This window comes from Dermacentor variabilis, chromosome 9 (genome assembly GCF_050947875.1).
Source record: "Dermacentor variabilis isolate Ectoservices chromosome 9, ASM5094787v1, whole genome shotgun sequence".
In the NCBI taxonomy this organism is placed as follows: Eukaryota; Metazoa; Arthropoda; class Arachnida; order Ixodida; family Ixodidae; genus Dermacentor; species Dermacentor variabilis.
In genome coordinates, this window is record NC_134576.1 from 57,869,437 (window position 1) to 57,896,369 (window position 26,933).

Below are 26,933 nucleotides of genomic sequence, written 5' to 3' on the forward strand. Positions count from 1 at the left end.
CACTGGTGGAGCCTCGCGTATACTGGCTGGCGTCATTAGGCATGAAGATGGCAGAGTTCGGAGGCGCTGTTCAAGAGTGGGCGAAAACACAGCAACCTACACCGAAACATAACATGAGGGGATGACAGGCGGCGGCGGCGGCGGCTGCAGCAGCAGCAGCATTTTATTGGGATCAAAATTATACGTATCTTCCAGTTGCATTTGTGCCGTCGGCGTCTCCATCACTTTAGCGTGCCGTATAAAATCCAGGGTGATAAAATTGTCGCCTAGCGCTGTAGGCTATATGTGCGAGTGAAAGCTTGCGAGCCTCAGCCGCAGATTGAGGCTCAGTCTCGACGCGCGAAGAAGAAAGTGCGCCGCCTTTTGCGCATGAGGCACGGGGTGAAGGTGAGCGATAAGGTGATGGTGAGCGTCCTTCTCTTGCCGATGCTCCTCGCGGCGTAGCCTTGCGGGAGACGTATCTTGAAAACGATCTGCGCTGTGGATAAATGCGCGTTCGTGCGGACCACATCTTCAAAGCAATTTGCGATGTAGACAATGTGCATGTGTCGAGTGCCGGTAGCTTCGTATACAGAGTGCTTTCAACGCTTACTTCAGGTGAAGCGGGAGAAAATGCAACGGTAAATTCGCTCGCTGCTGCTGCGCCGTTTCCACACTCTAGCGTTTTTGCGAGTTTCCGCTGTAATTGTGCGCGATGTGTTCATGTTCATGCTTACCTGCTGACTCGCAACACCGTGCTTGTTTTTTTATTTATTTTATTTATTGATTGATTTATTGACACTGCAATCGCAGGAAGGGATTTTTACAGGGTGGGCGTACAAATACAAGCGCGGATAAAATATTTACAATAATCCAGGAAAGCAAAGGCCGCAAATGATTAGTAAACAAACAAAACGGACCAGCATTTGAGACAAAACTTCAATGATGGCAGTGCAACATAGGAGTAGACATTGCAATACAGTGAGGTTTATGGCATACCTTAATTATCCAAAAACACAGAAAATATTGAGTGAATACATTAATACGAAATGTAACGGGCATAATGTTGGTAAAAATAAGAAATTCGTAACTATATGGGCAGCAGGGAATGAATAAAACAGAGAATAGATGTTATTGGACACTGAGACTTCTCGCGAATAACGTCAGAGATTGCTGTAGTACTTTATTGCTAGTAAACCGATTCCATGCCATTACTGTTCTTGGCAAAAATGAATATTTAAAGCAGTTGTTACACTGACGAAGACGGATGATTGTGAGATTATGACGTTGTCTTGTAGTGTCACCTGAAGAAAGGATATTAGTCCGTCAATATTACTCTTAAAATGACCTTTGATTAATTGGTAAGGGTACTTAAGACGGGAAACGTGATTTCTTTCTGATACAGATGTCAAACCAGCCTTATTTAGCAGATCAGTCACTGATGTGTTCCCATAGTTATCGTAAACAAAAGGAACTGCTTTCTTTTGTACTTTTTCAATTTTATTATTTGTTTTAGGAAATGGATCCCAAATTATCGCCGCATAATATACTATTTGAAGGATAATCGATCTGTAAGCTTGGGGCCGGACTCTGGGTGTGAAGAGTTTTAGTGTTTGCCTAAGAAAAGTTTACGGTTAGCATTGCTTATCACCTGATCAATTTGTTTAGACCAGTCAAGGTCGTTAGTAATCCATAATCCTAGATATTTGTATTGTGTAACTGCGGAAAGGATATTGTCAGCAAAAGAATATTGGAATATGAGCGGATTTTCCTTGCGAGTTATTCTCGTGTAAACGGTTTTTTGAAAATTCATCAGCATCTACCAGACATCACACCGGTCAGTTACCTTTTGGAAGGCCTTTTTCAGGGTTGTTTCATCTGATTTAGTTTATCACACCCTTCAGTAATCTTTTGGAAGGCCTAGTTCAGTGTTGTTTGATCTGATATAGCTTTAATTTCTGAGTAGGGCAGGCAATTATCCGCGTACAATTTATTATGAACTGGAATGTCTTTTACAATGTCGTTTATATAAATGAATAGAAGCGGCCCAAGCACCGAACCCTGAGGGACGCCAGCGTCAACAGAAAGAGACTGAGATGAGTGATCACGAAAACTCACATATTGTTGACGGTTAATATTTTGGAAAGCAGCTTTTTGTGAGAAACTTCATCAAATCTTTTGCGAAATCCATAAAAATGGCATCTGTTCGGTTTTTGTTATTAACAGATTTAGCAAAGTCATGCACAGTTTCTACTAATTGAGTGCCTGTAGAATGACCTTTCCGGAATCCGTGCTGAATATTTGCAATAAAATTATGTTTTTCAAGAAAATCAGAGATTTGGCTATGTATTATGTGCTCCATAATTTTGCAAGTTGTCGATGTTAGTGAGAAGGGCCTATAATTATTGATGCGTTGTTTGTTACCGTTTTCATGAGCTGGTTGAACTATGGCCGTCCTCCAGTCGTTCGGAACCTGTTCTTCGTTTAGAGATCTTGAATATAATATAAACAGCTACTTGGTTACCCATTCTGCATACCTAGTTAGGAATGCCTTTGGTATGTTATCGGATCCGGGGGGACTACTTGGTATATCACAATTCAAAAGCATTTTATTAATTGCTTGCTCGCTAATGACACGATCAGGCATCGAAGGTAAAGACGTTTGGAAAGCGGCAGTATGTCATTATCATTAGTGTAACAGATTTGAAGTATTCGTTAAAAGCACATGATATTTCTTTTTCGTCATGATGTAAAGTGCCGCTGACGTTACACACACGAATCTCTAGATACCGGAGAGAGTGCGAGCCAGAATTTCTCTTGTGAAGTTGAAATGAAGTTCGGCAACAAGTTACCAAAATAATTTTCTTTATCGAGTGCTATCTGACTTCTATATTGAGCGGTAAGAAGGAAAATTTTTTCGTGCGGACACCAAGGACGGTTTACTCCTTGCTTTTTTTCTTTTTCAATCGTTTAAATTTTCTGCGCATTTGTATTGAAGTACGAAAAATCAAGCGATTCTCATGTTTTACCTTTTTAATAATGCTTGGCAGAAAATCGTCAATAGACATCAATAGAAAATTCTTGAAGGAAATCTGAAAATCGTCTACATTTGCTGTTAACTTTGAAACACTATCAAAATGAAAGGATAAGACATCGATTATCGACGTGTTGTATGCATGTTAAAGTTAGCCAAACAAGATTGTTTTCGATTTCTGTCGATAGCAGTATCATATAAATAAGGAGTACGACCTGGTGATGGGAGATTCCCGCGGCAATTTTGGATTTTGATTTAGTACTAATAGATCCGCTCACGAAGAAATGGTCTACTATAGATTTAGAACTGCCGCGTATCCTAGTGTATTCGACACAACTTGACACAACTCAAAATGAAACTCAAAAGCAAATGCTATATCCAACATAGCATCGCCTGTTTTGTCGTTATGGTTTACGAGGGACATTGTGGACCAGTAAATATTAGGCAGGTTGAAATCGCCAGCATGAATGATCTGATCGCCACGTTTTACATACGTGTTCATGTAAACATTTAAATCTTCGAAAACTGACAGGGAAGAGGAAGGGGTCCTGTGCATCACGCCTATGATGTGCCTGATTCGACCACAATTAGCTTTACTAAAAGTGCACTCGACATTTCTCACATCAGGCATCCTGAAAACTTGTAATCATATTATATAGATAATGTAGACGCCAACACCTCTACCATTGAGGTTTTTACTGACTACACTGTGCCTAGTAGGCATGGTTTCGTTGTCAAAAATTTCATCATGTAACCAAGTTCTAGTCGGCACAGCGATGTCAGAATTGTTAGAAAGAAGAAACCCCTCAAGCTCGGTTTCCTTATTAATTACACTTCTGCAGTTACCACTCAGGACCATTAAGGACGTAGTATTGTGTTGTTTCTGTCACCTATTTTTCCTTTTGGTCAATCTGATAGGCTCTCTTTTCTCGGAATCCCAGGCATACAGAACACCGTCTATGTTTATTTTATCGAAGACCAACTTTACTTTAGCGCCGTTCGCTTTTTCTTTCGTTGCCTTGTCGTACAAAAGTTTACGGACCTCACGAAAGCGCTTTGAAAACTCTTCGAATGAAGAACTACAACGATGAGCCTCTTAGTTTTGTGGGATGCATGTAAAATAGACGTCTTTTCCCTGCAGTCAAGAAATTTTATAATAACCGGCCTAGATTTCCCATGATATTTACGGCCAAGCCTATGAAGTCTGTCAATACCTGTAGGCGTTATACCTATCTTCTTTGTTCTTAGGTCGTCCTTTATTTTCTTTTCAATTTCTTCAAAAGTCGCGTTTCCCGATTCTTCTAAACCTTAAATAATAAGGTGTTTGTGATGGCTTTCATTTTCTAATTGATCTGCCTTATTTGTGAGAAATCATAATTGACTGTCAAACTGTGGAATTGTTCATTTGATTTCACCTACTTGTTTCGGCAGTGAGCTAAAAGTGCATAACTGTCACTCAATATCGTCTGCTCTATTGCTTAGTGTCGAGATTTGCTCTTTGATTTCATTCTGTGTAACAACATTTCCTTCAATAGTGCCTTGGACTTTCTTTTGGCCATCTGGTAGTTCTGAGCAGTTTTGTTTAGTAAGCGAATGTTTACAACTTTATATGGCCGATAAAACTACTATTCATAATTTGTTTAGCCGTCACGGAATTCGCTATGAAAGTCGATGGCTCACTTTTAAGGCGAACGAGCGACTTTTTTCTCAAAACCGAAAGCACCTCGACAAGCGTGAGCTTCGATACCAGCGGAGAGATGGCGATATGGCTTCACCACTCTCGGCGTTCGTTTTCACCACCGATATATATATATATATATATATATATATATATATATGATGTTACGGGAAGGAAGAAGCGTTCGTCTATTTACAGGTAGCTTTTAATGGCTGAGCCAACAAGCGTAGAGCATCGATCTTGCTAAAACACTTCTTCGTCGTCTCCAAGACCACCATCAGCGTCGTCTTCTTTCCACATTACCGACTGTAACATCACCCCCGTCGGAAAAAGCACCTGATTGGTGCGGCTCATCGGTCGAAGAAAGGTAAGGTTTGAGACGGCTGACGTGGATGATGTCAGAGAGGGGTGAAGGCACCGTGGCATTCAGCGGAGACACTTCATATGTGACGGGGGTCACCTGGCGAAGGATGCGGTAAGGGCCATAGTATCGCGAGAGTAATTTCTCGGAAAGACCAACATGCCGAGCTGGATACCATACTAGCACAAGAGCGCCTGGTTCGTAGTGCACGTCGTGATGGCGCTTGTCGTAACGGCACTTCTGGCGTGTCTGGGAAGCAGACAGACGAATGCGGGCAATCTGGCGTGCTTGGGTCGCTGTGGCCATTACATCCCGAGTGTACTCTTTCGGCGAGTCGAGCGTGGTCGAGAGGAGTGTCTCGAAAGGCAAAGTCGGCTCACGGCCGAAGAGGAGATAGAAGGGTGAATAACCAGCTGTGTCGTGGCGCGAGGAATTGTAGGCGAACGTGACAAATGGTAGAGCAATGTCCCAGTCGCGGTGATCGGAGGAAACATACATTGCGAGCATGTCCGTTAATGTGCGGTTCAGGCGTTCGGTAAGACCGTTAGTTTGAGGATGGTAAGCGGTAGTAAGTTTATGTTTAGTAGCACATGATCGAAGTAGGTCGTCTATGACTTTGGCAAGAAAGTATCTGCCACGATCGGTGAGAAGTTGACGAGGTGCACCGTGGTGCAAGATAACGTCGTGAAGCAAGAAATCAGCGATGTCTGTAGCGCAGCTGGTCGGTAGGGCTCTAGTAATGGCATAGCGAGTTGTATAGTCCGTAGCGACGGCAATCCACCTATTTCCGTCCTCGGATATAGGGAATGGTCCAAGGAGATCAAGACCAACGCGAAAAAAAGGGTCGGCCGGTATATCCAAAGGCTGCAGCAGTCCGGCAGGAGGCACAGCTGGTCTTTTTCGGCGTTGACACGACTCACACGCGGCAACATAGCGCCGGACGGAGCGGTTGAGACGCGGCCAGAAAAACCGTCGCCGAATTCGGTCATAGGTCCGCGTGACGCCAAGGTGTCCAGCGGTGGGAACGTCGTGCAGTTGCTGCAGTACAATCGTTTGCAGATGAGACGGAATGACGGTTAGGAGCTCGGGCCCATCGGGGTGCATGTTGCGGCGATACAGGATGCCATTTTGTAGTACGAACATGTGAAGGGATGGGTCAGACGGAGCAGAGAGCAGGCGTTCTATAATGGGGCGTAACGACTCGTCGCGTCGTTGTTCAGCGCCAATGTCTTGTAAGGCTGAGAGGGAAAGAACGCAGATCGGTGCGACATCCACTAAACCGTCCGGTACATCGACGGGATGACGAGACAGGCAGTCGGCGTCCTGATGTAGACGACCCGACTTGTAGACCACAGTGTAGGTGTATTCTTGCAGCCGTAGGGCCCAGCCACCGAGGCGGCCGGTGGGATCCTTGAGGGAGGAAAGCCAACAAAGGGCGTGGTGGTCGGTTGTAACTGTAAATGGTCGTCCATATATGTAGGGTCGGAACTTGCCCACCGCCCAAATGAGGGCGAGGCACTCGCGCTCAGTAATCGAGTAATTGCGCTCGGCGGGAGAGAGGAGGCGACTGGCGTAGGCGATAACGCGGTCGTGCCCACATTGGCGTTGAGCTAAAGCTGCACCGATTCCGTAGCCACTGGCGTCAGTGCGGATTTCAGTCGGAGCGGAGGGGTCAAAATGGGCGAGAACAGGAGGTGTAGTAAGCAGCGTGATGAGCTGCGAGAAAGCAGACGCTTGTTCAGAGCCCCAATAGAAAGGAACGTCTTTCCTCAGGAGGTCAGTCAGGGGACGGGCAACATGGGCGAAATTTTCCACAAACCTGCGGAAGTAAGAGCAAAGGCCCATAAAGCTGCGAACATCTTTGGCACAAGTTGGTACAGGGAAATTCTGCACAGCATGAACTTTAGCGGGGTCGGGGCGAATGCCTGACGAATCGACAAGGTGTCCGAGCATAGTTATTTGGCGGTGACCGAAGTGGCACTTGGACGAGTTGAGCTGTAAGCCAGCGGTGCGAAAAACAGAAAGAACAGATGAAAGTCTTTCAAGATGTATCGCAAAAGTTGAAGAGAAGACGATGACGTCATCCAAGTAGCACAAACAGATGGACCATTTCAAACCACGCAAGAGCATGTCCATCATCCGTTCAAAGGTCGCCGGGGCATTGCACAAGCCAAATGGCATTACTCGGAACTGATATAGGCCGTCTGGTGTGACGAATGCGGTCTTTTCACGGTCCATGTCATCCACGGCAATTTGCCAATATCCAGAGCGAAGGTCTATAGATGAAAAATAAGTGGCACCGTGGAGACAATCCAGAGCATCGTCAATGCGGGGAAGTGGATACACATCTTTCTTGGTGATCGTGTTTAGATGACGATAGTCAACGCAGAATCGCCAGCTGTTATCCTTCTTTTTGACGAGAACAACAGGGGACGCCCACGGACTGGAAGAGTGTTCAATAATCCCTTTGGCAAGCATCTTGTCAACCTCGCTCTGGATAACTTGTCGTTCAGAGGGCGACACCCGGTATGGGCGTCTGCGAACAGGTGCTGCATCGCCGGTATTTATCCGATGCGTCACGACCGTAGTTTGACGCAAAGGGCGATCGTTCAGATCGAAAATGTCGGAGTAGGACTCGAGGAGGCCACGGAGCTGTGCGGCTTGTTGGGTGGAGAGGTCCGGTGCAATCATCTTTGTAAAGTCCTCGGTCGGGGCTGATGCAGAAGGCGCAGAATGAGCAGTGGTGGAAGACGGCGCAACAGATAGGGCAGAAATGTGGCACTCGTGCGTTGGTGACAACGTGGCACGAGACATGCCTCGAGGAACTACTTGCGGGCACTGTCCGAAATTTAGGATCGGAAGACATGTCTGATTGTCCGCAACAGAAACGATGGTGTGTGGGAAGGAGACATTGTGAGAAAGCAGGACTGACGTCGCGGGAGTGAGGACATAGTCTCCATCAGGTACAGGTGGGCTGGCTAAAACAGGGATGAAGGTTGCTGCAAGAGATGGCAGGCGTATAAAATCCGCGGAACAAAGCTGAGCTGGAGCTTGAGCAGGAAGGTCAATGGGAACAGGTAGGGGTAAGTCAAGTTGTACGACACCGGCGGAACAGTCAATCAGAGCAGAATGGGCGGACAAAAAGTCGAGTCCGAGGATCACATTGTGAGGGCAACGTTCAAGCACACTAAACAAAACGGACGTGTGGCGACCGGCGACACTGACACGAGCAGTACACATTCCAAGCACAGCCGGAGTTCCACCATCGGCGACCTGGAGCAGTCGAGTCGGAGCAGGGGTAAGTACCTTTTTCAAGCGCGTTCGAAGCTGCGCACTCATGATGGAAATTTGGGCTCCAGTGTCGATGAGTGCTGTAACGGGCAAACCATCCACGTCCACGTCCAGAAGGTTCCGATTAGTAGGCAGGGTCAGCAGAGGAATTTCAGGCCGGTGTTCTAGAGCAGCGTCACCTCCAGGAGCTGCCCCAGTTAGTTTCCCGTCGGAGAGCGGCGACGGTAAGCTGGGGATGGAGAGCGACGCAGCTGGGGCGAACGGGAGCGGCGACTATGTGGTGATGGCGATCGGCTGGTCGCGGTGGCTCGAGCGTTGTCAGGTGCGTCTTCAACCTCGGTGGAGAGTGATGGCGGGCGAGGATTCAGTGGGGAGCGGCGGTAGGCGGGAAAGCTTGGTCGTGAGTGGGCTGGCCAGGAACTTCGACAGTGGTGAGAGATGTGGCCCACACGTCCACAGTAAAAACAGATTGGTCTATCGTCATGGGTGCGCCATTCGGCCGGGTTGCGATAGCTCGGATACGGACCGTATTGGCTCCGGTGAACAGGGGCAGAGGCAGCAGACGAAGCAAAGTCAGGACGGCTGGCGGAGCAGATGGATGGAAGACCTACATTCGCAAGTTCTTGGCGAATGACCGACTGAATGAGTGACACAAGCGGCCGGGAATCGTCAAAGCACTGCGTCACAGGCGTGGCAGGAGACGCTGCTTCGATTTCTCGCCGAACGATACGGACGACGTTCTCGGAGGAGGTGGGCTCACGCGGTGGACAAATGTCTTCGCACGTTGACGAAGCTGCGGTATTAGGTAGGCGCGTAAACTGTTGAACTATGCGGCGACTCTTCGCGTCTTCAAAGCGGCGACATTCGTTAATGATCTCATTGACCGTTGTGATGTTCTTATAAACAAGCAGGTTAAACGCGTCGTCCGCGATGCCCTTTAAGACGTGGCTGACCTTGTCTGCCTCTGCCATATTGTTATCTACTTTGCGGCAAAGAGCGAGGACGTCCTGGATATAGGCCACGTACGATTCAGTGGACGTCTGTACACGGGTCCCAAGGTCCTTCTTTGCAGCACGTTGGCGGCCGACGGGTTTGCCGAACAAATCCCTAAGCTTCTGTTTGCACTGGTCCCAACTCGTAATCTCTTCTTCATGAGTTTCGAACCAGACCCGTGCTGTTTTCTTGAGGTAGAATATTACATTAGCCAGCATAAGCGTGTTATCCCACCTGTTGTATGCGCTGACCCGTTCATAATTCTGTAACCAGTCATCGACGTCAACGTTGTCACTCCCGGAAAACATGCCAGGGTCGCGAGGCTGGGCCAGGATGACTGTCGGGGGCGACGACGGGGCCGCGGTTGAACTGTCTCCTTCGGAAGACATGGCGGCCAGGTTACGTCCGCTGCGGAGCTCCGTCTTGTTCGATTACCCCGCACGTCCACCAATGATGTTACGGGAAGGAAGAAGCGTTCGTATATTTACAGGTAGCTTTTAATGGCTGAGCCAACAAGCATAGAGCATCGATCTTGCTAAAACACTTCTTCGTCGTCTCCAAGACCACCATCAGCGTCGTCTTTCCACATTACCGACTGTGACAATATATATATATATATATATATATATATATATATATATATATATATATATATAATCCGCCGTGGTTGCTCAGTGGCTATGGTGTTGGGCTGCTCAGCACGAGGTCGCGGGATCGAATCCCGGCCACGGCGGCCGCTTTTCGATGGGGGCGAAATGCGAAAACACCCGTGTGCTTACATTTAGGTGCACGCTAAAGAACCCCAGGTGGTCAAAATTTCCGGAGTCCTCCACTACGGCGTGCCTCATAATCAGAAAGTGGTTTTGGCACGTAAAACCCCAAATATTATTATTAATATATATATAATTAAAGAGAGAGTGAGAGGGCCCAAGCGCTGCATCATCGTTATGTGTCTAGACTGCCAAGGGCAACCTGTGTTAAGCAGTACTGCAATCAAGAGTTCGATACTATTACAAGTGCGACCTCAATTTGGAGCAAGCGGTGCCAGCATTGAATGGAGAGCAGCTTCAGAAGGGACGCAATGATGTAATGGCTAATTTTTAATTTCGACGTAGTTTCTTTCGGTTCACAATTCTCTTAATTTTCATTCGTCATGTGTCATTACTCTTAATTACGCGGTTCCATTCTCTGCCTTAGTTGCTTTTCTTGTACTGCACTATCTTGGGGATCAGCGCTTAAAACCAGCCAGCGACATGAAACAACACTCAGATGACTCAGAGATAAAAGCTTGTCATTTAAGTTAAAACAAAGCATTTGTCGTCTAGTACCAGAAGCCACAGACGATTCCTGCATAGTGGTGAAAATAACGTCATACGGACGCTTTCTGTTGCTCGTGTTGTTCTTCATTCATTAAGTTGCTGCGAACTGCTTGCGCTTTGGAATAACTACGGCATGCCGATGGCCACCGTTTATTTTATTGCGTAGCGTTCTTTGGCCAGTCGTTCGAAAAATGCCGTGTAAAGCCAGAAAATCAGTTTCCTAATTTATTTATTTATTTATTTCCAATACTGTGAGCCCTGCCGTTCTGTTACAGGGTGGGAATACAGAGCACAAAGTTCACGCAAAGAGCGCAGTCAAGTTTTCTTCAAAAGAGACAACCATGTTATTGCTCGGACACACGCAAGAATTGAAGTTATTCTACTCAACAATTGTCTTGACAATGAAAGAGTGCTTAAAGACATCAACTCTTGGCACATAAGGCATTATAGCGTAATTGTGGTTAGTTCGTGGTGAAACCCTTCCAGGAGGCTTTAAGTACGAACTGGAATTCAGGTTCAGCTTATTGTGATAGAGTTGATATAAAAACTTAAGGCGTGCGATTTTCCTGCGCACAGGCAACGTAGTGAAACCAGCCCTGGTGAGCATGGAGGTTACCGAGTGCGTTTTGTCGTAATCAGAAAAAATAAACCTAACTGCCATTCGCTGAATGCGCTCTAATTTATCTGTTATGTATTGTTGATGAGGGTCCCAACTTGTACAAGCATACTCTAAATTTGGTCTAACAATAGTGGTGTATGCCTTAAGTTTAATAACTGGTGCAGCATCTCTCAATTTACGCCGTAACAAACCAAGCTTGCGCTGGGCTGTTCCGCATATGTTTTCGACGTGTTCATTCCAGTTGAGGCTACTAGTGATTGTTACGCCAAGATATTTCAGCTGTGTGGAACGCTTAATTACATTATTATTTACAGCGTACGAAAACATCAATGGAGTTTTCTTATTCGTCACTGTCATGCAAACAGATTTATCAAAATTGATTTGCATATGCCATTTTTCACAGCACTTATAAATTCGACATAAAGCATCATTTAGTCGTTCTTGATCAGAAACATTCTTCACGCGGCAAAACAAGAGGCAGTCATCGGCAAACAACCGCACTTCAATCATAGGATGTACATCAGTTCCGATATCATTATTCATATCAGGAGGAACAAAATTGGACCCAAAACCGAGCCCTGAACTGCGCCTGATGATAAAGGAAGGAAAGAGGAGCACTCGCCATCTGTTTAAGCAAACTGTTGTCTGTTGTGTAAGTAAGCCTGAGTACACCTATTAATTTTTGAATTTACATTATACCCTTAAAGCTTTTCAATTAGCTTGCTATGGCTAACCCTATCAAATGCCTTTGCTAAATCGAGAGCGATGACATCAACTTGTTCGCGACAAGTTGATGTCATTGATAATACAAGGCGAGAATACGCAGTTTATCTCCTTGTGTGTGCGGTTGGTGGCTGACATCCGGAGTAAAGTAAGAAACGACCCATTTTGCTCGAAAATAACAGGCGCACCAAAGCAAAACATTATACGAGTCCACCGAGTTCCGTCGTTCCTTATATGCCAGATATAGAAAAGAAGCCTTACACCGAGGCCAGAAATGCCTAACCTAGCACTAAAAGGAGGATAGCAAGCGGCATGGGACGCCTTGGTTAATTCCAGTGAGGATGGAAGGCTACTAAAGGCTACCAAAAATGAGAGCATTTACAACTCGTGCTATAATTAAGCATGCACAGGCAGCCGTTCACCATCCGCTGGCGATGACGGCATCAAGGGGTTGGTTATGCCGGACCGGGCATCGCGTAGAACAATTAAGCTGATGCTCCCTGAACGTGGACTGCCAAGTATTCGCGTAGTAATATATGGCGGTCGGCGTGGTATGGAATGTATATATTTGAAAATAAAAACACGTGCTTCTTTTAGCTCTTATTTCTCACGCCTATAAAAATGAATAGCGCCTACTACACATCACCATAAGCCCCCAAACAATATTACCAAACAACAATTTCCGCACTGTGCTGAGCACAACGTAATGCTGCGCCTATCTTACACTTCCTGTTCAGCGAGGTTATGCTTATATTTATTTATCACCATTGACGCAATGCGCTTACTAGTGAGCAGGCAGGTTGCGCATCGTGCCATGGGCGGCCGCTTAGCCTGGCTCAGAGAATAGCCCAGCTTGACCAGTGTTTTAGACATACACGTAACACGATGCACAAACCCTAAAAGCATTAAGTATTTTGGCTGACAGCAGTAAGTATCATGAAGACGACAGGTGCTATAGGTTATCTGAACACTTTTCTCGCTTACAAGGTAATTTCTTCCAAGGTTATAAAAGTCAAAATAAAAGAAGCGCGAAGATTACTGATTTCGCCTTTTGCTGCTGCGTCCATGCGGAAACGAATGCTTTAATAAGCTTTTCAACCATCATTTACGCTGTAATTAAGAGGTCATACACGACAGAAGTAACTACAAAAAACTTACGTTGTGGAGGCGCGGTCGGAACATGAGCGATGATTCAATGGGGTCTTGTGCTGGTTGAGTAATCGTGACCACGCACTTTTCGGTGGCATAACAGCCATCGTGATACTCGCAAATGTTAGGATTAAGAATGGCATGGACAATTTTATCAGAGCACGAGTTCCAACGTACCACTTTCTCAAAGTAAAAGGAGGATGTTATGCCGGCATATTCTAAATCACAGACATATTTTAATATCCATGGGCCTATAAACGAATATATGCATTGCACTTATGCGAAAAAAACTAATCACGTGCGACAGTCTTATACAATATTGTTTTGCTTCTGTGGCATATAGAACCAGTTAATGACAGCAATTACAAAATAATATTTCTGAAACAAATACCTGACCCTTTATAGGTTGGCTGGAAGTTTAGCGCGTTAAAGATGGGCAATATAGTATAATATTGTGCAGAGTATAGTGGTTGCGTCACGTAATATGTGCCAATATTTTACACCGTATCGTAGGTGAACGCCAGCAATAACCTTTAATTTCGAATTTATTTACGAAGAATATTTTAAACATTTGTTAGGGCAAAGTTTCTAGTCGCAAATGTTGAAGATCGGTGAAGAAACAAGCAACCTAGCGTCTGGAGGAATTAATCTCTTATTCAAACGTTTGCTTCGATTGAGAGCTCCGAAAAAAGCATAAGTGTTATGAAAAATACATGTTTACTGTGTTGTAGTTACAGGGCAGTGTATCCGGGCTGGTGCAGGAGGAAATGTATGCGCTCATTGGCTGCAAGTGGATTCAAAATAGGGCGATTTAATTATTTACGATTATGGCGGGGAATCCCATGCTGACAACGAGAATGTTTACGTGCCTGCCTATCGCTTACACTGCACCTTAAGGAAGAACGATTTGGAACGGTGGCGGTAGCTTACGCTGCGTAATCCAGCTAGTTAGGTGCCCTAATTTGCTTCGTTATGCTAGATTTGCTAACTTGCGACATTTCGCCAGCCTTGCCCACGTTCCCAAGCTGGCCGTTGATGGCAAGTAGACAAGCTTTCTTCTTAATCCCTCTGTCTATCGCTCTCTTTCTCTTCTTGTCATCCTTCAGCGATACGCGGACTTTAACTAATTGAACACATCATTGAAAGCGCTGTTACTGAAAGGCAAGAGTGGACAGACATCACATTGGAAATGGCGTAAACCATCTCGCTGAAAAGCCTGTGCGGAGGGCGTTCTTTCTTTTTGTTCATATTTGGCGGTGTGGAAGACGGGGGGGGGGGGGGGGGGCGTGGTCAACCGGTCACCTCAGATTGAGAACGGTGCTTAGCAGAAAAAAGCCCATGACCTCGCGTGGCCTTCAAACTGACATTTAGAATAGCTTGTCAGTTGCTTCACTCACTGCACTAACGCATTCGCATTGCAGCGAATAAATATAGGAAACCATTTTCAAGCTCGGCATACGCGAGGCAAGACAAATATATCTGCCATACTGTGCCAAAGATTCTAAGAACTATGGTCACTTAGCAGAAATCGGCAAAAAGAAGGGAAGAAAGGGACAAGGTGAGAGCAAGTCGTACTGAGTTAGCTTTCTTCTACAGGTGGCACTAATAAGAGTGCTTAAAGTGGTCACCTTGTCCCTTTCTCCCTGAATTTTCGTCGATTTGCGCTAAGTCGTCATAGTTCCTATAGTCCGTAGTACAATATGAACCGAGTACCCAAGGAACAAGTATTACTAGGTCTGCCACTTTTCCCTTGCTCCACGAATAACTAGAATGGAGCATAAAACACTATCTCTGAGTCAGAAATAAACACTACGCCCTGCGGTTACAAGCTCCGCAAGACCATGCGTGGCAGGGAAATGGCGGCTGCGAGGATTCATTTGCGCACTTTTTTGCCTGCTTCGCCAGCAACTGCTGTAGAGAATTCGAGGCCATGGATCTGTATGCACGACAGCAAGCCTGCAGATTTAGTGGGTGATGAATGCCAAACACCAAACATTTGTCAGAGGGAACATCAAAGGGTGTCAATAAATGATCTGGCTCCAGTACACGCACTTATTAGGAGGTAATTCTATATACTTGATTGGGTCCTCTGCTTTCTTCGCTATACTGAATAGTCAAGCTGACCTAATATAGACGTAATGCAAAGCGCTACACAGACAAATCAAATGCTGGGTACCCACCTTATTGCAACACGGGCAGTAGGACAGAGGGTACTTCTTGTGTCCCAAGCGCCCGTACTCATAAAACACACCATACCGGAAACGGACCCACTCATTCAGGAAGGCGTAGGCTGAAATGCAAAAGAGTTCTAGTAAACACTATTTACCAGATGCGGCTTTGAGAGGGAGATTTTTAAACCGAGTAGGCAGTCAGCGCGATTGCGGTGAGTACGTGACCACAGCTGCATTTTCCAACTAACACATTCATTTTTCCATACAAGACGTAAACACTTGATTAAAACAAGGGATACTCTGATTTGCACGGTCGAAACCATATGCTGTATTTATACTCCTACGAATTCTGCAACAAACATGTCCACTCATTCTCATGGTTTAAATATGCCAGTGCACACATGTGGTTATTGTGGAGATGTCTAATTTGCCTGCTGATAATGAGCTAAATTGTATGGCAACAATGTAGCTACGCGAAAGAACAATGCAGATATGATGAACTTGTTTGATTTATACCCAGCTGCGTATTTTAAACGCACAAAAACACGCAAAAAGCAAGCACCAACAGGGACATAACGTTGATTTTTATTGGCTAGTGATGGCTTTGCAAAGAGTTATTCAATAGCAAATACGTTCACTATGAATTTTTGTATTTTTGCGCATTCATTAGCTGTCTTGTGGAACTGTAAGGGGCACTTATCTATATTTCTGGTTCTGTATTTCATTTTCTGGGAACCCCCTTTGGTTTCTAGATAACTAGGGTTTTTGTACTTCGCCTATAAAATTCATATTTCTTTAAATGTCGTCACGTGGTACGTCTTTACCCTATTTACGAAGCACTGACACAGGTACCGGAAAAATCTCTTACCGAACATAGGTTTTCTTTACCGCACATTTGCTTTATAAAAATGCTTGCGATTTGCTTCATTCAGAATTCAAGGCTGATCGCAAGAACCGCCATGCACTTCCAAGAACGAGACATGATAAATTACCATGATCACTTTAGCCTTCAACTGCATCCCGCACGGTCACCGCGCTTCTTGCACTGAAGCACTACATTTTCTATTAACCACAACAGTCTCCCGCCCTGCGTTTTTTGGATGTCTCTAGAGCCCACTGGTAGCGCAATAGGTGGCGGCAGCCATACGCTCTGCGTATCGCGTTGTAATCACCGAGCGCTGTGCATTGTAAGCAGTGTCGTTGGCGGCGCGGATTTCACGAATGCGATAGCTTGAAAAAGCAGCTACCAAATCGCCCAGGAAATAAGCAAATACAAGCAAAAATATTTTAAGAGAAACGTGTCATGGCACCATCCTTTTTGCTATCTGGCAAGGAAATCACATACATTTCTGCGTTTAGTTCGCTCCTGTGCTATACCTTCCGTTCGACCGACCTCTGCCACCATTTTTATGTCTAACATGCCTATTATGACCCTCGTGATGTCGTATACTTTTAACGCAGGAACAATGAAAAACTAAAAGTTCCGAGCATAACAAATCGATTGGAAAATATCACCTCCTGTACTTCCACTGTAATAACCTGCATTATGGGCATCACAAGTCTTATGCAGACAATTCGAGAAGAGCGCCTCCAGCCATATGACAGAGCATTCGGCAACATCGCATGCGCTGCAGCAAATGTTGTGCTTGTATCCGTCTACTCCACCCCTGCAGTGGAGAAGTGTAACCAGTCTGCTTTTCTCATTATTTCTGTATATAAACTGCCAGCTAACATGTTCGCATGTTCGCTTGGATCCACCAGCCGAGCTCTTCTGTTGGAATTTACAGCTCGGCATTCTTTGACGAATGTCTCACCATGAATGCCTGAGGCAACGGCATCCATCTTCGCCCTGAGTCCCACATGACACCCTGCACACTATTATCAAAGCCTGAAGCTGTATCTTTGTACCTGTAGTGACACGAATTTTTATGAAATGTCCGGATATGTTGACTTTCTCGGGTGCTCGGAAAACCAATCGCGTTTTTCCTGTCTTTAAATCCAACTACAAAACCAAATTCACAAACTATCCACCAATTTCTTTCTCCAACTTCCAAGCGTTGTACATTGTTGTCAAGTGTAAATAGTGTCCTCCTTCCCAAGTAGCATGATTTTTTTCCGGCCGTTGTACTAACACAAATCTTGTCATCTTTTGTTGCGCAGATTTCCTCGCCCATCACGCCAAGGGAGCGAGCTGATGCTTGTTTACTGCGGCCTTAACGAAATCGTAGGCGTAGTCTGTCTTCCCCTACTGTTTTAGAACCTGGTTGTAACTCTACTACGCATATAATGTCCTAATAAGTCGTGCTTCTTGAGTGTCAATGATTAGTCTTCTTTTTTCTATTCAGCATGAAGTGGCGTCGCGGAAGGTTCCATGTCTGCTGCTCTTAAGTTTCATCAGTGAAGTTCCGTCAGCAATACAGAAGTCCTCATTCCTTCTTTACGCTGAACATATTAAAATACTTAAGAATATAGACAATATTGATCACTTCTGTGCTCTGCGGTTTGACCCATGCTCATTCTTTAAATAGAGCTAGTTAAATGAGCCAATTTTTTTTTCTTTGAAAACCAGATTTTGGCATGTTCGCTTGGATGAAAGCGAATGAAAGTGGATGAAAAAACAATTGCTGCAGGAGGGGATCGATACAACGTTTTCACATTACGCGTAATTCGAAGACGTGCAGTGCTACCCCCCCCCCCCCTTCCCTTACGGAAGGTATTTTATCTTCCACTTTCATGGCCTTTAATTTATCATTTATGTATTTCGACTAGTAAGTACAAGTTATTTCCCTATTTTGTCATTGGTGTCATTGTTCGATTCTCATGACAAGTTCAGAACTACTAACTTTTTTCCCTGCAGGTTCCACCGAAGACTACCAAGAAACATAAACCTTTCCACGCTAATGCGTCTTTCATCAGACACTCGCCCTTCCAAAGAATGGAAAGTCCATGCAACTGGCACTTTCTCCATTTTGATATCGTTCAAGACTTGTTGTTTGCAATCTGTAACGTGCTTCAGACTAATTCGTCAGTCTTGTTTCCAGTAACGCTCCGTTCCTGCTATCTCAGTTCCTCCCTCCTTCCGCACATATTTACGGTCTCAGAATCGCGTGTCGTTGCGATATTGGTACTCATTGTGTACCTTTTTATCAAGCTTAATTTTTTCTTATAGTATTCTCTTAACTTTTCCTTGCGACGTTCCATTGGTGCCCTTTTTTTTCTGTGCGCCTCAGAGCTATGCCCAGAGTGCTGTCCCTAGGTACATCACATAAATTATTATCTGCTTCTTCTTCTCCCAATTATTACAATTATTAGTATTATTATCTTTATTATTATTATTATTATTATTATTATTATTATTATTATTATTATTATTATTATTATTATTATTATTATTATTAAATATTACGAATATTTTTGATGCCACAGCGTAAAATGTCCCATTGAGCGAAAAACCCGATGGCGTCCGTCGCAGCAAAACGGGACCGCTTGTGACGTTGTCTCCCGTTTGCTGGCTTGGGCCTCGATGGAGGAGAGCGGGCGGAACAGGACCCCTGCGGCGACAGTAGCGTGCCAGATGCTGCCGCCGGGCAGATGGCATCGCCACAACGCCACGTCAGTAACGTATTTCACTCAAATGGACATACTCACTCAGTAACTCACTCAAATGGACATACCTTCTTTTATCACTGTCCTGTTATCTAATTACTCAAGCAATCGATCGTGATTCGTTTGCATTGATAGACAAAGTTCTTTTGCTAAAAGCTCACTACTGGAATTCTCGAATGATCCGTTCCTGATCCTCTTTTCTTCCTAGTGTTTGTAAATATCACTTCGTCAGCAATTGGAAACTCCAGAATTCGTTACCGATACAGGCGAACTGTCAATTTAAACAAATATTCCCACAACGTCGAGGTGCGCGTCGCCTGTTTCGCATGGCGTTGTGTGGGCTTTTCTGAAGTTTCTCGTTTGTGGTGTGGACTCGAGCTGTTTCATCGAAGTGGAAAGGGTCCTCGCTGGCGATTAATTTATGATGATCGGCCTCTAGGATTCCAGCGACGAAACCTAGGAAATAATTGGGCTGTGCGTGCAAAAGTCCGGCCTGTCGAGTGACCTGCTTGGTTTCAAAGCCTCTCAAACAATGAGGAAGGTGAATAAGGGATGTGTGCGTGCGTTGCGACCCTCCGAAAGATGCAACCACCCGCTGGTGGTATTGGTGCACACCTACGCGAGCGATACCTGACTGTTTTCCACCTTCATATCAGCAACTCCGCGCTGCGATTCGTGTTGCATTATATAACATAGCATCCTAGAATGAAGAGGCCGTAGCGTCTGTCACGCCTTCAGAAACTAAATGTGGATGTTAACGCAGTGATAGAACGAGGCAAAAAACTGTTAGTTTTCGCACGATTTTTTGTCAGAGCGTCATGGGATGAAAATAAATGACAGTTCAGGTCCTGAGCCTGATGTTCACAGTACGCAAAGTTCGAGGTTGTGTCCAGGCACGAGAAAACAGTAGACACCCGCTGCCTGTAGGGATTCTCAAACCCCGGGGAAAAGTGAGAAGCAAATAACCAATGGAAACAAGCTGCGTTTTTTTCCAACATGTTTCTAAGTATTTTCGAGGGCTTTCTTTTGAGCGGTGTCACCTATATTAAATTCATGACTCGAAAACGAATCGAAGCAGTCGTAATTGAATTTAGCTCTGCGCGCAGAGTTTGAAAGCAGCGTAGCTGCGCTGGCGCCAGGTCCTAAACTCGAAATCGCGTACGAGCGCTGCTTGGAGTGGCTTATAAATTTCATGCACGCAAATAAACTCAAAACTCAGCATACTGAATGAAAAAACAACATATTCTGCTTACCCGCTAAACTAAAGCATCCTATCAGAACGGTACGTCACCTCGCGGCTTAAGATTTGTCACGATGAACATACGCCATTCCCATCTAATTATCGTTCCTACTATCAGCGCCTGTACATTGCATTCATATGCCTGCTGCTGAAAACATTATAGGAACACTAATGCACGGGAAGAAAACAATACTCACGAAAATCAACGCAGCTTAAGCCTACATCAGTAATTTATTAAAGTGTCTGTCTAAAGAAAGTACACTCTGCGATTTGAAACAACCGCAGCATACTTGTTCTACCTAAAAAAAGCAGTGGCCTACTCTACGGAAATGAAGTCCTCCAAATGAACGTGCAAACGAAATTCGAACCTTAATTTAGCCATCGAAAATAAACTCATGTCTATTCCAAAGCGCCACTTTTCCCGTTATCGTGACCATAGTCCAGCACTGTCAAATATATCTCAAATCAACCCGAAAATCACGACGTAATTAATGAGGCCCTCTGTTCCTCTACAAAGTACTCCCTGCAAGTATACATGCCCCAAAGCTGCTTGTTTATGTGCAATTTTCTCTGCGGCAAAAAAATATAACGCAGTATTCCGCATTTTGTGGGTCGCCTCACTCCATTATAGTGTCCTTTGGCTCGACTACAAAAAGACGTAGTAATTATTTTCTCTGTATTGAGATATTTAGCAGTTGATTTCATTTGTGTGTATGTCGATAATCATGTAGTATGGTTATGTCGCTTTTACGTGCACCTGCGTACTTTGCGTTTCCCTGTTTGTGCTTTGCTACTCCCTTTGTTTCGTCTACGAAATTTGTCTTTGTGTATTTTGTCTCGAGAAACATTTTTAAGCACACCCGTACGCAGGCTCCGTAGCTCTCCTTTGGCTCAATAATAAGCATGATTTATTATCATTGCTATTATAATTATTAACGACACTCAGCTGTTCACGGGATAGCCATTATAACGCTCATTTTCATGATTTTCATTGTTGTTTTTCGAGCTTTGCGATGTAGTGTCAGAGATTCACGTACTCTTTAACGTTCCTTTATTTTCCTTTGTACTCCCGCTCGTATCGGTAAACAAGCAGAACTGTAAAACATTGTTCAGCCAGCCTGAGTTTTTCTTTCAGTAAAATAACGGAGCTCAGTTCATTAAAGCAAAATTTTGATGCTCGGGTCAAAGTTTCACCGTTGTAAGCAATATTATTCGAAGTCTCCATTAATAGTGGGAACAGTTTAGATTCCTGGCTGAGTCCCCAACGGCCTTTGTAGACGTTTTTTTAATAAGAGTAATCAATGTTTCCTAGGCTTGCCATGATATTTCAGCTCGCATGACTTTTCCGCACATTTTTTTATACGAAATGGGCGTTGTGGCAGAAGTTTTGTACAGTTCCTTCTGGTTATGCCTTCTTTGTACATGCTGAATGTATGGCTGTAAAATGTTGTAAGAGATAATTTTGCCTGTGTATCTTACTTATTTATGAACAACCCTCTAGCAGCATTTCAAGTTTCCTTGCAGAGCTTGACAAAACATGCGGCAATGGTGCTCAGTGGACCAATTGTTCGATCAGCGACTTCTTATCGGCTTTTTACGCCCGGAAAAGGTACCTTTCATTATCTACATTGCCGTTTGCAGTCTAGAACGTACAATTGGAGCTCCAACAAGAGCGGAATTAGTTAATTATAGCGTATACTGCAGTCCTGCTGAGAACACATAGCGGTCAGAGCCTGCAACTATTGAATAGGGTCATGCAGTATTCTGCAAAGCTTAGCTGACCACCACCTTGTAACATGCCGTCTTGTATTACCGGACGTCTCTGCAACGCCTCTGATCGGAACTACATGTGGACGACGCAAATACCATCTCCCTATAGTTAAGCAATCTATGCTTGAAAATCTTATTGTTTCATTTGACTCGGCATTCTTAACCAAAGAACATTCCTCATGCGAAGTGCATAAAAGATTCTCTACACAACTGCAAAAATGTGAATTGGGTTACATACGCTTGGTAGCTACACCGATAAGTAACGGTCACGGCTGGATGAACACGAAAATTATAGCTGTGATTTCGTATCGAAATACCTTGTGGAAACTGCAGAACATGCTACAACCAAGCACTATGATTTGAATATAAGTCTGCAAGCAATGAAATTGTGGCTCTTATGTGGGGCGCAAAATGCCCTTATCTCTTAATAAATTCTAGCAGTCTTCAAGCAGTGTAAGCCAAACTAGGTATATCGTAAGTCATGTCAGAGGAGTGAGTTTCCGATAACGGTCTCTTTCCGACTCCCTTCAGCAATATCCCACAGCAATAGCGCGTGCTTTAAACAAGCACTTTGTAAGAGCGTCCCAAAGAGCTTTCTCTCTATTCCCAAACACTCGGCCGTTAACGCAATCCACATCTGCGTCAGAATTTCTTCCGAGAATTAGGAAGTGTCATCTGGAAGATTTTTTTTTTCACTTTCCGTCTTAACAAGCCTCCTTCATATGATGGAATACTATCATTACACATCACCCCAAATAATTTGAATGCGCTGTCAGATATTATTCCGGAATACCTGAAGACTACAGCTGTTGTACCACTACAGAAGTCAAGGCAGAAGGGTAAGTTTGAGAACAGTTGGCCAATTTCTTTCTTACCAGTTATTGCTCAGATCTTAGAAAATTTCTCTTCCCGGCTATGTCTTCTTAACAAATTTTCTATCTTGACATCTGGAGAGTTTGGTTTTGTTTGTGGGCGCCGTAGTGTTGCACTGCTTGACGAATTTTCAGACGATCTATCCTCGGCATTCAATCAGAACGTGTTCGCACGTGCCCTCTTCTTAGATATTGCGAAAGAGTTTGACAACCCGAAGCTCGAAATCGTTAAACTATTTCTTGTTGCTTCTTAGGCGTTTTTACAATTTTCTCCAAAATTAATAGCGCAACCGATTTGAACTTGTCTTTACCGACGATAAGGGTGTTTTCACTTTAAAGTCTTAGCTGAGTGCTAGTGTCTCTCAGGGATTATTTATATCGAAACTGTTTAACATACTTGTTGAGACATCCCTTTGGTTATTTTTAAATGTACGGCGTTCCGGAATTCTGATGACAGTGTCGTACTGGTAAAATATCTTTCTTATACAATGTCCTCTTAGGTGTTACAAAATGACGTGTACATTACGATGCTTTGCTTCACTAATGATGGTATTGTTACCAGTGCTCAAAAAACAAAAAACTGGATTGTTTTCGTTGTCCACTTACTACTGTGATTTTTTATTACTTCAAAACTGAAGTCAGCTTCAAAACTGAATCAAGCTTGGCTGTTGTTTAATATCAAAGTTTAGCGCCCTGTCAGCGAAAAAAATTATTGTACATACATTGCGTTACAATGCATTGAGGTACGGCATTACAATCTAAGGTTTCTGTGGGATCGTTGGAGAATAAAGGTATAGAGTGTTTGAGAAAGCATAATTAAAAATATTTCTAGAATTCCGCAATAGTAACAGCAGCAAATATGTTAGGTAAGCTGGGTCTACCGAGCTTTCAATCTTTTCTAATAGAAACATTTGTCAAACATTATTCGACCTCCGTTTTCAAAAAAAAAAAAAACCGCCACAAGGAAGCCTCCAAAACACGTCTGGTATATCGTTTCTGGTTCATGAAATCTTTAACGTGGATTCGAAAAGCACGCTCACGGAATTATTGAAGCAGTTATAGTGAAATGAACTTCCAGAAAACTTTGGCATTGTAATATTTACTGCTTCAATTTTTTTCTTTAGGAAAATTAACCAATTACAATCTTGTGCTTTTCAATTTCGTGTCATTTATGTTTTTAGTTGTTCTCGGTGTCTCATTGATGTCTCTATTTCATTTGTGATATATATCTTGTTCCTATGCATCGTCCTGCAAGGCAGCAAATTCTTAGACGGCCTTTGCATGTTCTTGTGGCGTTTTGGTAGGAATAAACATTATTACTATTATTATTTTTAGTAGTAGTAGTAGCAGTAGTACTAGTACTAGTCGTAGTGGTAGTAGTCGCCGTAGTAGTAGTCTATTATATTACTACTATGACGTTGTTGTTCGAAAAGGGATAGAAAAGTGCCGTACTTGCGTCGTTAAGGGCCTTCTTTGTTGTGTTCAGCCCAGCCAGAACGTCGGCTGAAACACGAATGAAGTCGCCGCGTTGCCCACACCTCCTTCGTAGGTTTGTACTGAAGGAACCTTCTTTGTGCCCGCTCTTTAAAGCTTCAACCCTGACATCGCTCTTTGAGAACAACCATTTAGGTTCGCTTCGAGCTGTCATCCTCTGCGGCCACGTTTTCGGTAACTCCACGATGACTTGCTTGATAAAAACGAGACCACCGGTGGCCTCGTGCAGGAACTCCGACGATGATTGTAGGAGAGCCTGCATGTTACAACACAATTTTTTTCTGGCAAGTAGCAAATGAGTTTTCCGATTTCACGACCACCTATGGGTACATCCACCGTAGGTTTTACATTCATTAAAGAACAACACCCTGAAGGTATAATAGCTACAAGGCGTTTTTGTAAATTCGACTATTGCTTGTAATCAGAGGTACAACTTCAAATTGACATCAACCTAGGGTGAGTGGAGTGCCTAGCATAGGACGCTCACGCGAATACTAAAGTTAAATTCGCACAGGGTGTCATAATGCCTGGAAAGTTATTGAAGTCCCGAAGTTCAGAGTAAAATTCATTTCAACGAACGACTCAAGAACATGAAATAAATGGGTTGCGAGAATGTCCAAGTATTTGTATAGCAAAATGTTATTGATGCACAGTGGAGGAAAACGGGACACGAAGCTTACCAGCGTGTCTGCGAGCGTTAGATAAGCAACTTGGCACCAAAGATGGTTAAACACAAATTCAAAAATGCTGACACAATGTTATCGATGTGGCGACAATGCAAAAGAAACAAGCTATAATTAACTAATTACGGGGTTAAAACAAAATAACAAAGAAAACAACCTATGATAATTCAAAGTGAGGCTCTCTACTTTTACAAGCGAGTTCAATGATGCCTTAGAACGCGTAGTTAGGAAATGACTTACACTATGGAAAAAGGGACGCGTTTGCTGTGGTATAGTTAGGAAAACTATGGAACATATTGTCGCCGATGGCGGAACAGCCCCCGTAATCGGTATGTGTACCGCCCGCGTCTCCTTCGCCGATCGCTCAACAATCGTGCTATTCACAGTCATCGCCCACTGTCCCCACGCCATCATCCTCGGCTTAGACTTCCTCACCGCACATTCTGCTCTCATTGATTGTTCTGCCAGTACTCTCCGCCTTGACCTGCCTGTTCTGGATCCCGCTGAACCACACCACAGTCGCCTCAGTTCCGTCGACTTCGTTCGCTTGCCACCTACGGCACTGACTTACGTTGACCCGGTGTCATCCCCACCCGTGCCCGACGTTCACTATATCACGGCTCCTATACTGGCACAACGCCAGCGCGGCAACGACCGTGTTATCGCTTACGCCAGCAGGCTCCTCTCACCCGCGGAGCGCAACTATTCCATCACTGAGCGTGAGTGTCTGGCCCTAGTTTGGGCGGTTGCGAAGTTCCGCCCATACTTATATGGCCGACCCTTTTCCGTTGTCACAGACCATCACGCGCTTTGCTGGTTATGCTCACTGAAAGATCCTACAGGAAGACTTGGTCACTGGGCATTACGCCTCCAAGAATATTCATATACTGTCACCTACAAATCTGGCCGACTACACAAGGACGCTGACTGCCTGTCTCGTTACCCGGTAGACGAGCCTGACGCCGCCGACAGTAATACCGCCAACGGCATTTTCTCTGTGTCTGCCTTCGCTAACTTCGCCGATGAGCAGTACCGAGACCTACTACTGCGAGCACTCATCGTGCATTCTTGTCGTGCCAAAACATCTACGACAGACTGTGCTCTTCGAGATGCATGACGCATCTACTGCAGGACACCTTGGCGTATCCCGCACGTACGACCGCGTCCGCCGCCGCTTCTATTGGCCTGGTCTCGCTAGCTCCGTCCGACGCTATGTTGCTGCCTGTGATACCTGCCAGCGTCGGAAAACGCCTCAGGTGCTGCCTGCCGGTCATCTCCAGCCGATCACTGTCCCTGTGGAACCGTTCTTTCGTGTTGGATTAGACCTCCTCAGTCCCTTTCCCACGTCATCCTCTGGGAACAAATGGGTAGCCGTCGCAACTGATTACGCCACCCGATACGCTATCACGCGGGCTCTCCCTACCAGTTGCGCCAGTGACGTCGCGGACTTTCTCTTGCGTGACATTATCTTACTTCATGGCGCCCCGCGACAGCTGCTCACTGACCGTGGTCGTAACTTCCTCTCGAAAGTTATCGCCGACATTTTACGTTCCTGCTCCACTCAACACAAGCTGACTACCTCATACCATCCTCAAACCAATGGCCTGACAGAGCGGTTAAACCGTACTCTTACCGATATGCTGTCAAAGTACGTTTCCAAGGACCACCACGACTGGGACATTGCCCTTCCTTACGTCACATTCGCTTATAATTCTTCCCGGCGCGACACCGCCGAATTTTCTCCCTTTTATCTACTCTACGGTCGCGACCCGACTTTGCCCCTTGACACGGCACTTCCTCCTGCTTCGATCTCAACAAGCCAGTATGCGCGCGACGCCATCGCCCTCACCGACCATGCACGCCAGCTTGCCCGTGCTCGACTGACGGACTCGCAAACCACTCAGCAGCGTCAGTACAACGCCCGCCACCGTGACGTACAGTTTTCGACTGG

The 26,933-nt window shown here is 44.8% G+C and overlaps 1 protein-coding gene across 1 annotated transcript in view; it reads right to left on the reverse strand.

Moving 5' to 3' along the window:
• Window positions 1–24,561, reverse strand: part of LOC142558367 (calcium-activated chloride channel regulator 1-like) — a 182,623-nt gene extending 158,062 nt beyond the window's left edge. The window contains exons 1-2 of the mRNA XM_075670509.1: window positions 24,258–24,561; window positions 15,327–15,436 (exon numbers count right to left, since the gene is read on the reverse strand). Of these exons, the coding sequence (XP_075526624.1) occupies window positions 15,327–15,436; window positions 24,258–24,561 (414 nt within the window). The remainder of the gene's footprint in view (window positions 1–15,326; window positions 15,437–24,257) is intronic.
• Between the last annotated feature and the right edge of the window lie 2,372 nt (window positions 24,562–26,933).